Source organism: Indicator indicator, chromosome 38 (genome assembly GCF_027791375.1).
Source record: "Indicator indicator isolate 239-I01 chromosome 38, UM_Iind_1.1, whole genome shotgun sequence".
NCBI lineage: Eukaryota > Metazoa > Chordata > Aves > Piciformes > Indicatoridae > Indicator > Indicator indicator.
In genome coordinates, this window is record NC_072047.1 from 1,021,770 (window position 1) to 1,036,310 (window position 14,541).

Sequence of the window (14,541 nt, forward strand, 5' to 3'; positions counted from 1 at the left end):
CTCAGGGCTGCTGGCAGCTTTGCTGCTGTGCCACCTCCTGTGCTCCTCTGCCAGCTCACACACTCGAGCCTGGTGTGAGGAACAGAAGCTGGCAGAGCAGAGCAGCCTCCTGGGCCAATGCTCCTCTTCCTCCCTGCAGCAAGCCCTCCCCCTCCATGCACGTTGTGCCTCTTCCCCTCCCCCCCACCCTGAAAATGAATGAAGCCCAAAGCCATCCATCTCTTGGAGCACAGCAGCACCCAGGCAGCAGTTCAGACCTCAGGGCTTCCTTACTTCTCTTAATCTCCCCAAAATGGATTTAGGGATTAAAGGGGATAGTCTGGGACTTTTCTTTGACACTTAATCAATCTGGGTCCTCAGGGCATAGAGGAAAAAGAAAACAACTACAGCTGAGGGCTGAGCACAGGTTGGGGTTCCCCTGTTGGGATGCAGAGGAGCCTGCAATGGAGCAGGTGTGAGGCAGGAGGTGATGAAAAGTAGAGAAAAGAGAAAATGGGAGCAGCTCTCTAGGATGCTCTGGCACAGGGTACCTGCACCCCCCTCCACCACCCAACCCTCCCCTACTGCCAGGGGACATTTTCACCCCTGGGACCTCTGCTCAGGCAATGTGACCTTGGCATGAAATACTGCAACAGGTTGCTCAGAGATGTGGTGGAGGTCACATCCCTGGAGATGTGCAAGGTCAAACTGATGGAGCCCTGGGCAACCTGTTCTGGTTGGAGGTATCCCTGTTGACTGGAGGGGGGAGGTTGGACAAGATGACCTTCAAGGGTCCCTTCCAACCTGATGCATTCTCTGCTCTGCTGGCAGTGCTGACAGCAGCAGGAGTGAGAGCTCTGAGCTGCAGTGGGAGAGCAGAAACACTTCTTGTGTCCTCATGCTGTGCAAACAGGATCCAGCTCATGTGGGTCATGCACCAACTTCTGCCCACCAGCAGCTCTTCCCCCTTCTCCCCCTCCTCACCCTTTAATTATCTCGATGGAAAATGCATCTGCATTATAGCCCTGCCACTGGGAGCCAGGTGTCACAAGGGCTACCAGGAGCCAGCAGTTGGCAATAGCATTTTCCCCCTCCCTCTAGAGCAAAGAGGATGAATTCCCAGCCCCACATAGCTCTGAACCCTGCTCACAATGCACAGCACTCACTCCAGCCTCTCCTCAAGTGCTGCACAGACATCAAGTGTAATTAAGCCTCACAGCCTCCCCTTTTCAGGTGGGTGAAGAGGAGCACTGGAAATTAGAGAGGAATCAGGAAGCCAGAGGCTGGTGTGGGGGAGGCTGTGACCACAGTGCTGAGCATGGGATCCATCCAGCACAGAACAAGAGGCAGGCAGGGGTGCTCGTGGGATTAGTGCCCACCAGGCACCTAAAAAAGTCACTGCAAATCCCTTTCCCTCCTCTCCTCTCATGGCTCAGAGCCCTCTTGGCCTCAGTGCACCATACCCAGCAGCTCCCAAAAAAGCCCTCAGGAAGAGGCCAGGATGCTCCCAGCCATCCAGGAGCAATGCCATGGTGGGTGCCAGACAGCCTGGGGGACACAGGCAGCTTGTGGGAGGCTCCTGGAGCTACCTCCAGGCTCAGGGGAAAGCCAGGCTCTTCCCTGCCTGCCTCTGGATGCAGAGGGATGGGGATAGAGCAGCTCTGGGCTGGCAGGGGGGTACTACATGTGCAAGCCATGCCTCTAGACACTCAAGCCCCCCTCTGCTCTTCCCTGGTGAGGCTCCACCTGGAATATTGCAGTTCTGGGCTCCCTAGGTCTGGGCTCCCCATTTCAAGAGGGACAAGGATCTGCTGGAGGGAGTCAAGGGAGGGCTGCAAGGGGCTGGAGCACTGCCTGATGAGGAGAGGCTGAGAGCCCTGGGGCTGTTTAGTCTGGAGAGGAGAAGACTGAGAGGGGATCTGATCAATGTCTATCAATAGCTGAGGCTGGGGTTCAGGGAGGAAGGGACAGGGACAGGCTCTGCTCACTTGTGTCCTGTGACAGGACAAGGGGCAGTGGATGGAAACTGCAGCACAGGAGGTTCCACCTCAACATGAGGAGGAACTTCTTCACTGTGAGGGTCACAGAGCCCTGGAGCAGGCTTCCCAGAGAGGTTGTGGAGTCTCCTTCTCTGGAGAGAGACTTTCCAGCCCTGTCTGGATGTGTTCTGTGTGCACTGTGCTGGGTTCTATGCTCCTGCTCTGCCAAGGGGGTTGGACCTGATCTCCAGAGGTCCCTTCCAACCCCTAACATCCTGTGAGCCTGTGAACCCAGCCCTCTCCTGCCAGTTCCTGGGCCCTCTGCCCATCACTGCAGCCTCCTCCCAGCCTGCTCTCCCTCACCCTGCTCTTTACCCCCCGCAGGCTCGCAGCTCCCGGGCGCCGCCAGGGCTTTGCTATGCTCGCAGCCGCCTGTCCCTGCTGCCCTCAGCCCCTGCCAGCCTGGCCCTGCTCCCCCCACTGCTCACCCCCCAGCCTGGAGCAGCATGGGCAGCGTCAGTAGCCTGATCTCTGGCCACAGCTTCCACAGCAAGCACTGCAGAGCCTCCCAGTACAAGCTGCGCAAGTCCTCGCACCTGAAGAAGCTCAACAGGTACTCGGACGGGCTGCTGCGCTTCGGCTTCTCCCAGGACTCCAGCCACAAATCCAGCTCCAAGAGCAGCAAGAATGAGGATTTCTTTTACATCAAGGTCAGCCAGAAGGCTCCTGGCTCCCACCGAGCGGACTACACCTCGCTGGCTGCTGGGGAGCTGGGCAGCCAGGCTGGCACCAGCAGCATGGAGTTTGGGAGCCCCACGCCGCAGAAGCTGATGCCCTTCCCCAGTCAGCTGGAAGTGGTTAGTAAGGGGAAGCTGGGGGAGCCCAGGAGCAAGGGGAGAACCCCTCTGCTGCATCTGCCCTTGAGTAGGTGTAGATCCTACCACAGGGTTGGTCTGGGCCAGGAGGAGGACAAGAGAAAATGAGAGTGGAAGGAGATGGTGGGGGGGGAAGGGTGCTGAGGGCTTCGTGCCACCCTCTGCTTCTGGGAACTGGGATCAGCTTCCCTTCCATCTCCAAAGGAGAGGCAGCTCAGCATCCTCCTGAGCTGAAGACTGGAGGCTGAAGACATCCTGACCAAGAGAGATGGGGAAGGGGTCACCCTTGGGGGCAGGAGGGATGGGGTAGTGCTGTGCAGTGCTGTGCAGTGCAGTGCAGTGCAGTGCTTGCAGTGCTGTGCAGTACTGTGCTGTGCAGTGCTGTGCAGTGTTGTGCTGTGCAGTGCTGTGTTGTGCTGTGCAGTGCTGTGCAGTGTTGTGCTGTGCAGTGCTGTGTTGTGCTGTGCTGTGCAGTGCAGTGCTTGCAGTGCTGTGCAGTACTGTGCAGTGCTGTGCAGTACTGTGCTGTGCAGTGCTGTGCAGTGTTGTGCTGTGCAGTGCAGTGCAGTGCTTGCAGTACTGTGCAGTACTGTGCTGTGCAGTGCTGTGCTGTGCAGTGCAGTGCAGTGCTTGCAGTGCTGTGCAGTACGGTGCTGTGCTGTGCAGTGCTGTGCTGTGCTGTGCTGCTGAGCTCTGCTCTTCTCCCTAGGGTGCAGAGAAGCCAACCCCACGGCCCACAGCCTTCAAGCCGGTGCTGCCCCGCGCCGGTGCCATCCTCCACTCCTCCCCAGAGAACGGGGGGCAGCTGGCCCAGCAGCTGCACCCCCAGGACAAAGGCAAGGAGCAGGAGCTGAGGCCGGTGCTGTGCTCAGGGGGTCTGTCTGACTCGGGCAGGAACTCCATGTCCAGCCTCCCCACGCACAGCACCAGCAGCAGCTACCAGCTGGACCCCCTGGTGACGCCCATGGGCCCCATCAGCCGCTTCGGGGGCTCAGCCCACAACATCCTGCAGTGTGCCATCATCCAGGACAGCAACATGATGAGCCTCAAGGCCATGTCCTTCTCTGATGGGGGCAACAAGATCCTCAACCCTGGCAAAGCTGCCCACCAGCACCGCGCCGCCGAGAAGACCACCTGCGTCCGCTCGCCCATCTCCACGGACGAGTCCACCATCCAGGAGCTGGAGCAGAAGCTGCTGGAGAGGGAGGGAGAGCTGCAGGAGCTTCAGATGAGCTTCGAGGAGAAGGAAATCAGCTCCTGCCAGGTGTATGAGGAGAAGCAGAGGCGCTGCAAGGAGGAGCTGGAGGGCCTCAAGCAGAAATGCAACAGCAAGCTCAAGCAAACCTCGCAGAAAACCCAAAGGACGCAGCAGGTCCTTCACCTTCAGGTGTTCCAGCTTCAGCAGGAGAAGAAGCAGCTCCGGGAGGAGCTGGAGAACCTCATGAAAGAGCAAAACCTGCTGGAGACCAAGCTGAGGTCCTACGAGAAGGAGAAGACCAGCTTCGCCCCGGCGCTGGAGGAGACCCAGTGGGAGGTAAGGAAGTGGAGCACCAAGAGGTGTCTGGGGCTGGCAGCACTGAGAGCAAAGGCTCTGCATGGAAGGGGACAGCTCTGGTGCCTTGCAGCTCTTCTCCAGACCTAGGAGTGCTGGTGGGCAGCAAGTTCATCACCAGCCAGCAATGTACCCTCGTGGCCAAGAAGGCAAATGGTCTCCTGGGGCTCTCCTGCAGCTCTGTTCTGCCCTAGTGAGGCCACACCTGGAGTACTGTGTCCAATTCTGGGCTCCCCAGTTCAGGAGAGACAGAGAACTGCTGGAGAGAGTCCAACAGAGAGCCATGAGGGGCCTGGATCAGCTCTGTGAGGAGCAAAGGCTGAGAGCCCTGGGGCTGAGAGCCTGCAGAAGAGCAGCCCCAGAGGGGAGCTGAGCAATGCTCAGCAAGAGCTAAAGGAGCTGTGGGGGGCAAGAGGCTGGGGCCAGACTCTGCTCACTGGTGCCCAGGGACAGCACAAGGGGCAATGGGCACAAACTGGAACCTAGGAGGTTCCATCTGAGCAGGAGGAGAAAGTTGTTTGTTGTGAGGGTGCTGGAGGGCTGGAGCAGGCTGCCCAGAGAGGTTGTGGAGTGTCCTTGTGTGGAGAGCTTCCAACCCCCCTGGGCATTGTGCTCCTGGGCAAGCTGCTGTGGGTGCCCTGCTGGAGCAGGGGGCTTGGACTGGATGAGTTCCAGAGCTCCCTTCCCACCCCATCCCTGCTGGAATTCTGTGATTTCCATGCTTGCCCCCAGCAGCAGCAGGGGCTGAGCACAGAGCAGGTGGTGCACTCAGTAAGCCCAGGCTGGAGGGGATGGATCTGAGAGCTCAGGAGATCCCTGCTGTGTCACATGGAGGCTCTGCAAGCTCTAATTGACTCAGTGCCCCTCTTAAACCCTCAGCAATTCACAGCATCCAGAGGCAACATTTACTGCATAAAATCCCCAGCATTAGAGCCACTTCATGCTCCCAACCTGCAGCTCAGGGTTTATCAGGCTGCCTGCCAGCCCCAGAGGAGCAGGAAAGCTGCTTCCCACCTGGAAGTAGGAACTGCTGGCACTTGCCACGGTCATTGATCAAGGGAGCAGCAAAACCTTGCACGAGCTGCTCAAGCTGAGTTTGCTCCCTGCTTGAGCATTGCTGACCAATGAGCCTTGAACTGCTGCAAGGATGCCAGGAAAACGCAGAAGCAAGCCTGATGCCCCCTCCCTGGGAAATGCTCCCCATGGCATCCCACTCTGGTGGCACCAGGAGGAGCACAGTGTCCACCTTCCCTCCCCTCCATGCAAGGATTTTTCAGACCACTTGCAGGATCATAGGGAAAGATCACAGGTTGGAAAAGCTCTCCAAGATCACCCAGTCCAGCCAGCAACCCAACCCCTCCATGGACACCAAACCCTGGCCCCAGGTGCCATGGCCACAGGTTTCTGGAACACCTCCAGGGATGGGGACTCCACCACCTCCCTGGGCAGCCTGTGCCAATCCCTGACCACTCTTGCAGCAAAGAAATTGTTCCTCATCTCCAACCTAAACCTCCCCTGGTGCAAGTTGTGGCCATCACCCCTTCTCCTACCTCTTGTCCCTTGGGAGAAGAGCTCAATCCCCAGCTGGCTCCAGTCTCAGGGAGCTGTAGAGAGCCAGAAGGTCTCCCCTCAGCCTCCTCTTCTCCAGGCTCAACACCCCCAGCTCCCTCAGCTGCTCCTCCCCAGCCCTGTTCTCCAGACCCTTCCCCAGCTTCCTTGCCCTTCTCTGGACCTGCTCCAGCCCTCAATGTCTTTCTTGGAATTAGGGGCCCAAAACTGAACCCAGGATTTGAGGTCCAGCCTCAGCAGTGCCCAGTAGAGGAGGACAATCACTTCCCTGCTCCTGCTGGTCACCCTATTTTCCCTTCAGTCCAGCTGAGAGCCTCTCTGGATGAGATTTCATGACTGAGGTCTCCACTTGCCCAATCCTAAGTGTGCCCAGCACGCTTCCCACAGGCTGCTGTGAGCTTCCTCCACAGCACAACCCTAACCTGGGTGCTGCTTCCCTCCCCACAGGTGTGCCAGAAGTCAGGGGAGATCTCCCTCCTGAAGCAGCAGCTGAAGGAGTCCCAGACTGAGCTCAACAGCAAGACCGCTGAGATCCTCAGCCTGAAGGCTCAGTTGAAGGAGGTGAGGATGAAGCTGGAAGGGCTGGAGATGAAGACCCAGGACCTGGAGGGCTCCCTGCGCACCAAAGCCATGGAGCTGGAGGTGTGTGAGAACGAACTGCAGCGCAAGAAGAACGAATCCGAGCTGCTGAGGGAGAAGGTGAACCTGCTGGAGCAGGAGATCCTGGACCTGCGGACGGAGCTCTCCCTCCTCAAGGAGCAGCTGAGCGAAGCCCGGGAGGTGGCCAGGCCCTGCAGCAGGGTGGATGATGCTCAGGCCCTGCAGGGAGAGCTGGAGAGGCTGAGGGCAGAGCTGAAGGCGGAGCGAGACAACAACGAGCAGATGACCTCCGGCTTCCAGCAAGAGCGGCAGACGTGGAAGGAGGAGAAGGAGAAGGTGATCCACTACCAGAAGCAGCTGCAGCAGAGCTACTTGCACATGTACAAGAGGAACCAGAACCTGGAGAAGATGCTCCAGCAGCTGGCTGCAGGGGAGGAGGGCAAGGAGCCCATCGAGCTGGACATACCTGGTGCCGACGTCCCCTACGAGGACATCATCGCCACCGAGATCTGAGCCAGCTCTGCCTCCTCCTCTTCCTCCTCCTCCTCCTGGCAGCTGGGGGGTAGGAGCCTCTTCCAGGCCAGAAGCTCTGCCCTGAGCCCAGCAGGCTGTGTACAGTCGAGATGAGCCATGTATTTATTCCTGCAGCTGGTGGCCTGGCCAGCCCCTCAGTCCCCTGTGCCACCCCTCGTATTCCAGAGGTGAACAAGCAACTCGTGCCAATGGTGACGTGCCAGCAGCTCCCCCTCCCCCCTCTGCCACCTTGGCAGCGTCCTTTCTGCCCCCTCATGGGACTGGGAAGCTGGTGATGGGGGCAGCTGGGCAATGGGACTTCAGCAGATATCCTCCTGGTGGGCAAGAAGGTGATGCAAAGCTCCTGCAGGATGCCCTGCTCCAGGCTTGGAGGGGTCCTGTGGTGGTGCAGCTCCAGGGAAGGGGACACAGCCCAGCCCTTCCCACTGGCTTCAAGAGGAGTCACACCCCAGGGCATCCCCAGCTGGAGGAAGCACCACGCTGCTCTCACACCTCCTCAGCCTTCCTCTGGCCAGTGCTGACCTGCAGGGTGCCATGGGACCAAGGAGCCACCTCCTGCACATCCACTTCTCTGGTCCTTCAGCTGCTGGAGTGCCTCAGGAAGGACCCTACCCACACCCCCCCCAGCCTGCACCCCACCAAAATCACCCCTCACTAACCAGCACAGCCCACCCTGCACCCAGCCCACCCTGCTCACAACCCACCCTGCACCCAGCCCACCCTGCACCCAGCCCACCCTGCACCCAGCCCACCCTGCACCCAGCCCACCCTGCACCCAGCCCACCCTGCTCACAACCCACCCTGCACCCAGCCCACCCTGCACCCAGCCCACCCTGCTCACAACCCACCCTGCACCCAGCCCACCCTGCACCCAGCCCATCCTGCATCCAGCCCACCCTGCACCCAGCCCACCCTGCTCACAACCCACCCTGCACCCAGCCCACCCTGCACCCAACCCACCCTGCACCCAGCCCACCCTGCTCACAACCCAGCCCACCCTGCACCCAGTCCACCCTGCACCCAGCCCACCCTGCACCCAGCCCATCCTGCACCCAGCCCACCCTGCACCCAGCCCACCCTGCTCACAACCCACCCTGCACCCAGCCCACCCTGCACCCAACCCACCCTGCACCCAGCCCATCCTGCATCCAGCCCACCCTGCATCCAGCCCACCCTGCATCCAGCTCACCCTGCTCACAACCCACCCTGCACCCAGCCCACCCTGCACCCAGCCCACCCTGCTCACAACCCATCCTGCACCCAGCCCACCCTGCTCACAACCCACCCTGCTCACAACCCACCCTGCACCCAACCCACCCTGCACCCAGCCCACCCTGCACCCAGCCCACCCTGCTCACAACCCATCCTGCACCCAGCCCACCCTGCTCACAACCCATCCTGCACCCAGCCCACCCTGCACCCAGCCCACCCTGCTCACAACCCACCCTGCTCACAACCCACCCTGCACCCAGCCCACCCTGCACCCAGCCCATCCTGCACCCAGCCCACCCTGCACCCAGCCCACCCTGCACCCAGCCCTTGGCCACAGCAGCTCTGGCACAGCCTCCTCCCTGGCCCTGCACCACCACGGTGAGCTCAGCACTCCCTGCTCCGATGGACAAGGACTCCCAAATCCTTTCTCTCCAGCTGCCAGAGGGGCAACTGGATTTAAGAATCAGCAGAAATGGGTCCAAGCCACAGCCTGACCTGAGGGATCAAGAGGGAAATCAGCTGGGGTTACCTCAGCACCCCATGAGCTCGCTGTGGCCATCCCTGCCTGGAACCCTGGCTGCCTTATCTCCTCCTGTGCCCTTATGTCCACGAGATGCCATCAGCAGAAGCTGGTCAAAAAGAAAGAAGAAGAAAACCCAAACCCAAACCAACCACTTGCAGCTTGTTTTCCACCCTAGCTCTTAAAATCTCCTCCTGCCACCAGCAAGTGGGGCAGAAGGCTGCACCACACATCACCAGTGGTGACTCTCACGTCCCTCCAAGGCTCAGCACAGGCCGGGAAGGAATCAGCCCACACCCAGCTTGCCAGGGTGGAGGTCTCCAGCCAGGCCCAGGCTGTGCCAGTGCCATGGTATTTTTCCTGCAGTCTCTTTGTTTACCCACTCACAAACTGGGCACCAGCCCAGGGACCTCCACCCCTGGTGGGGAGGATCTTGCACGATGCCACGCTGCAAATTCGGCCAAGGGCTGCAAGCTGCCCACGAGCAGCAAAGTTCAGTGTCCCTCACCCCGCTCCAGCCAGCCTGGCCAGGTGACACATGGAAACCAGTCTGTGCCTTTTGCACCTGCCCCTGAGCACCCCCAGCTACGTGCCAGCCTGGGGCATCCCAGCCAGTCCCCGGGGCTGGCACCCAGCACAAGCCAATCCTCAGCCATGGTCCACTGGAGAAAAGCCAACCTCAAACACCACTTCCAGCCCTGTGGCTGTAGGCTGGGGCCACGTTTGGGCCACCAGCCTCTGGCCAGCCCTGCTGAAGGGTGTTCTGGTGAGACACTCAGGAGCTGAAGCTTGGCACCCAGCTCCTCTGCGGCTCACAAGGCCAGAAGGGATTTTCTGCATCATCCCAGCCCTGCACAGAGGGCTCTGCACCCCCCCTCCCACAACCCACCCTGGAGCCACACCACAGCCACCAGAACCCTTCCAGTGCCAAACCCAGAGGGGGGCCAAGAGGAGCTGAGCCCTCCCCGGCTGCCCCATCCCACAGCTCCCGGTTCCCGTGCCCCCCCCAGCCAGCCTTACCTCTGCTCCCTCTGACCTCGGTGGCACCACCCCAGGTGCCCACTGCCCCTGCCCTGTGTCCCCCCAGCCCTGCAGCCAGCGCTGTGTGATGTGATTGCCTGGTGGCATCTCCCTGCTGCCTTTGCACAACGCTCTGTGCCCGTCCCTGGCGATGCTGTGCCCTCGGCCGCAGCCTCCACAGGTCCTGATTTTTTCTGCAGGTTTTTTTCTGGGTTTTTTTTTGTTTTTGTTTTTTTAAATGTTATTTCTGGTGACTGTTGTAAACTACTGGTAATTTTATGGTTTTATTTATAAATAAATTTTTTTTTTGGTAAAGTTCTTCAGCGTCTCCCCAGGTGCCAGGCTGGGCTGCAGCTGAAGGGTTTTCCCCTCTCGATGTAGGGTGGGCACTTTGTGTGCTCCTCTCCAGGGCACAGGGAATCCCAGCATGGTGGGATTTGGAAAGGACCTCTGGAGATCATCCACTCCAAGCCTCTGCTCCAGCAGGGCACCCACAGCAGCTTGCCCAGCAGCACAGTGCCCAAGGGGGGGTTGGAAGCTCTCCACACAAGGACACTCCACAACCTCTCTGGGCAGCCTGCTCCAGCCCTCCAGCACCCTCACAACAAACAACTTTCTCCTCCTGCTCAGATGGAACCTCCTGGGTGCCAGTTTGTGCCCCTTGCCCCTTGTGCTGTCCCTGGGCATCACTGAGCAGAGCCTGGCTGCAATCTCTTGCTCCCCACCCTTTAGCTCTTGCTGAGCATTGCTCAGATCCCTTCTGGGGCTGCTCTTCTGCAGGCTCAGCAACCTCAGGGCTCTCATCCTTTGCTCCTCACAGAGATGCTTCAGGCCCCTCAGCATCTCCATGGCTCTCTGTTGGACTCTCTCCATCAGTTCTCTGTCCCTCTTGAACTGGGGTGCCCAGAACTGGACCCAGGACTCCAGCTGTGTCCTCACCGGAGCAGAGTAAAGAGGAAGGAGAGTCTCATCCTGATGGCCAAACTCCTCTTAATGCTTTCCAGGAGACCATTGTCCTTCTTGGCCACAAGGGCCCATTGCTGGCTGATGAGGAACTTCCCCTCCAAGCCACCAACCACTTATCACAGCACACCCAAGGTCCCTTTTGGGGACCTCCTCCCACCTGGCCCTGCCTGTGCCCGGCCGCGGGTGCTCAGCGTTATCTGTGCCATGCAGCTGGCATGAGCCAGCTGGGAGGCATCAAGGGGCAGAGAATCTGCCTGGCCCTGCTCCCAGCCCACATGCCACAGCTCATCACCCTCCTGGTCTGCAGCTGGGACCAATCTTCATCCCCACCCTGCCTATCCCAAATCCCCCCAGCCCCAGCCATCCTTGACCCACCATCCCCAGGGCTAGCAGAGAGCTGGGAAAGAAACAATTGCAGAGGGGAGAGATAAGAGTGGGAATGCTGCAACAAAGCCAAGGAGGAGGTGTTTTGACTATTTAAGCTGCTTTTTTTCCCCCAAAACGAATCCACTTGGAGCCTGTTTGCACTGCAGGAGCTGCTGGTTTCACAGCAGAGGGGGAGGGGAAGGGGGAAGCTGGGGGTGGGAGGCAGAAAATTAGGGCAAATACTCAAATTTCAGGGAGCACTCACAACTGCAGGGAACATTCCTCAGCCCAACTCATCTGGCTGCTTTCCACGGGGCACTCACCTCACCCACAGTGCAGGGTGAGGGGCCCCAAGACACCCATGAGCTGCTCTGTGCCCCATGAAAGGGCATCTGGCACCAGCACCCAGCTCCTGCCAACACCTTGCAGGGAAGCTCTGGCTCTGCTCACACTGCCCCAGGCATGAGGGAAGGATATTTTTAGAGCCTCCCAAAGCTGCTGAGGAGGAAGGAGATGGAAACCCACGTGCAGGGACTCTTTCTGCTGAGCAGCACCTTCTGTTCCACACCACCTCTGACTGGCACCCACCCTGGCTGTAGGCAGGGCAAGCCCTTCCCAGGCTCATCCATGCATCTGGGAAGGCAGCAAGGAGAAGACCTTTGAGCTGGCTGCTCTTTTAGGGTGTCCCAGGGGCACTGGAACAGGCTGCCTGGGGAGGTGGAGGAGTCCCCATCCTTGGAGGGGTTCAAGAAACCTGTGGCCATGGCACTTGGGGGCATGGTTTGGTGGCCATGGGGGGGTTGGGTTGCTGGTTGGACTGGATGAGCTTAGAGGCCTTTTCCAACCTTAATGATTCTGTGGAAGCTGAGCAGTGGAGGACCACCCACAGCCAGGGCAGCCCAGTCCCTGCTGCTTCATGCCCAAGAGGGGGCAGGTTGAGGAAGGAGCAGAGGGCTCCTGATGGCACCAAGGTGAAGCCATTCCCTCGGGGCACCCAGTGAAAGGTTGAACACAACCAGGGTGGTGGCAGCGCTGAGGAAGCACCTGAGCAGGAGGGAGAGAGTTGTGCCAGGTGCTGGGGGGGCAAAGCAGGAGAAGCAGCACCAGTTTGTGCCTCCTCTCCCAGGCACTGGGGTCCCTGTTTTGTCTGGTCGGGGTTAGCTCTGCTCCAGCTGCCCCAGCACCAACTGGCCTCAGCCAGAAGGAGTTTGAATTAGTTGTTGAGCTAATCAGAGGATGCAAATCAGCCTCAAGACAGAGAAAAGCTGATTTGCATCTTCTTTTTAACACCCCGGTGCCATTACACCGGTTTCTGGCTATGCAGGGGGCAGGGGGGAGTTGGGGGGGGGGGGGGGGGGGGAAGCAGAGTCAGACCTAAAAATCACAGCAGAGACAAGACCAAGGCTGCCTTTGAAAGAGCAATTAAACCCAGCCACCTCCTGCTCGGAGGGTGAGGGAGGGTCAGAGGCAAAGCTGCTTTTGATGTGCAAATAACCCCGCGGCAGCTCTCCCCACCAGCCTGCTCCCTGCCTTACATCTGCCAGTCCCGACCCAAAACCCAAGGGGCAGGCAGGGGGGGGAACGTGTCCAATGTTTGCTCTCCTCCCTTCCTAAAGGAGCTGACAGCTGGCGTGTGCTGCTGGGAGGGACCTGAGCGGCTGACATCAGTTGGGAAGGGGGGGAAGGAGGGGAGGAAGGACCCCCAGGCAGTCCTCATTAGTCATCACCGAAAAGAAAAAGGGACACATACAAAAAAAAACACATCAAAAAAAAAAACCTACCCCAAGCCCAGCGTGGTAAATGCAGGGAGGCAGCAGCTGGGAGATCAGCACAGCCCATGGAGCATGGTACCTGCTGTCTCCACACCATGGAATATTTGGCTGTTTGTTTAGCAGCCTGCCAGGGGCTGCTTGCTCCTCCCCAGGCAGGGACACACAGCCCAGAGATGGTCACAGCCTGGCCTGATGGCACACAAAGGGGCATCCCTTCCTGCCAGCCCCTTGGCTTCCTGCTCTCAGCTCAGTGCTGAAATAGAATCGTTGAAGTTGGCAGAGACCTCTGAGATCACCCAGTCCAACACCCACCCAACACCACCATGGCCACCAAACCATGGCCCCAGGTGCCATGGCCAAACTGTCCCCAGGGCAGCTTTTAACCCAGTTTAAACATTCTGTGTTTGAGTTGGGATAAAACCTCATGGTGGGAGCTCTCCTCCCAGCTCTGCTGGATGCTCCCTCACCCATGGGGCTGTTTTCTGGCTTCTTGGAATGGATACACCACAAATATTTTGCCCTGCAGGAAGAGCTGAAGCTAAACCAATGGCCAAGCTGTGCCATGAGGACCCCCAGCTCAGCTCCACTTCCCACTTTCCAACCCAAACAGTGGACCATGACAGCAGCATGTCACAGAATCACAGAATGGTTTGGGTTGGAAGAGGCTTCCAAGATCACCAAGTCCAACCAGCAACCCAACCCCACCATGGTCACCAAACTCTGGCCCCAAGTGCCATGATTACAGGTTTCCTGAACACCTCCAGGGCTGGGGACTCCACCACCTCCCTGAGCAGCCTGTTCCAGCAAACCAGAGCCAGCCCTACCCTGGTCCCCACCAGCACCATCCCAAAACTCAGCTGGTTCACAGCCAACCTCATCCCTGCAGGCTCCAAAGACATCGCTGGCTGCAGGTGGCCTGAGAGCATCTGGAGCAGTTCTTGCTCTGCTTTCTGAATGCTTAGTTGAGAAAGAATCTTCCTCCCAGGTGCTGCAGGAGCTGAATCAGCCTTCTCCTTCCAGACTGCAGCGCCAGGGCTGACCTGGAGCTGAGGTGCAGCAGCAGCAGCTGGCTCCGTCGTCCCCTCTCCCGCAGTGCCGCTGCGTGGCTGCCGAGCTCCATCCAGCGCCGACCTCCATCCAGCGCCGAGCTCCCCGCAGCCCAGCCCCTGCCCAAAGCCCAGCTCCCGGCCAGCTGCTAACAGCTGCTTTATCTCCAGCTCAAAACCACCCTCACTCTTTATACTCCTCCCAGGACTTTGTCTGGCCTCGATGCTATCACTGAGGACCTGTCTGTGTGTCAGAGCTGCTCACCAGCCTGCCCTGAGCCGCAGGATTCATCCCAACACTTCCCATTCAGAGTCCCAGCATGGTGGGGGCTGGGAGGGACCTCTGGAGATCACCCATTCCAACCCCCCTGCTCCAGCAGGGCACCCAGAGCAGCTTGCCCAGGAGCACAAGGGCCAGGGGGGGTTGGAAGCTCTCCAGAGACGGAGACTCCACCACCCCATAAGTAAGGAAGTTCCTCTTCATGTTTAGAGGGAATCAAGTTTGTGCCCACTGCTGCCTGTCCTGTCACTGGGCCCCACTGCAGACAGAC

At 59.2% G+C, this 14,541-nt stretch overlaps 1 protein-coding gene across 1 annotated transcript; it reads left to right on the plus strand.

Annotated features, from left to right (window-relative positions):
- Positions 1-2,464: 2,464 nt before the first annotated feature.
- LZTS1 (leucine zipper tumor suppressor 1) lies at positions 2,465-7,067 on the plus strand. Its single transcript, XM_054396686.1, has 3 exons — positions 2,465-2,815; positions 3,543-4,367; positions 6,402-7,067. Exons 1-3 carry the CDS (start codon positions 2,465-2,467, stop codon positions 7,065-7,067), a joined length of 1,842 nt encoding a protein of 613 aa, XP_054252661.1.
- The last annotated feature ends 7,474 nt before the right edge of the window (positions 7,068-14,541 follow it).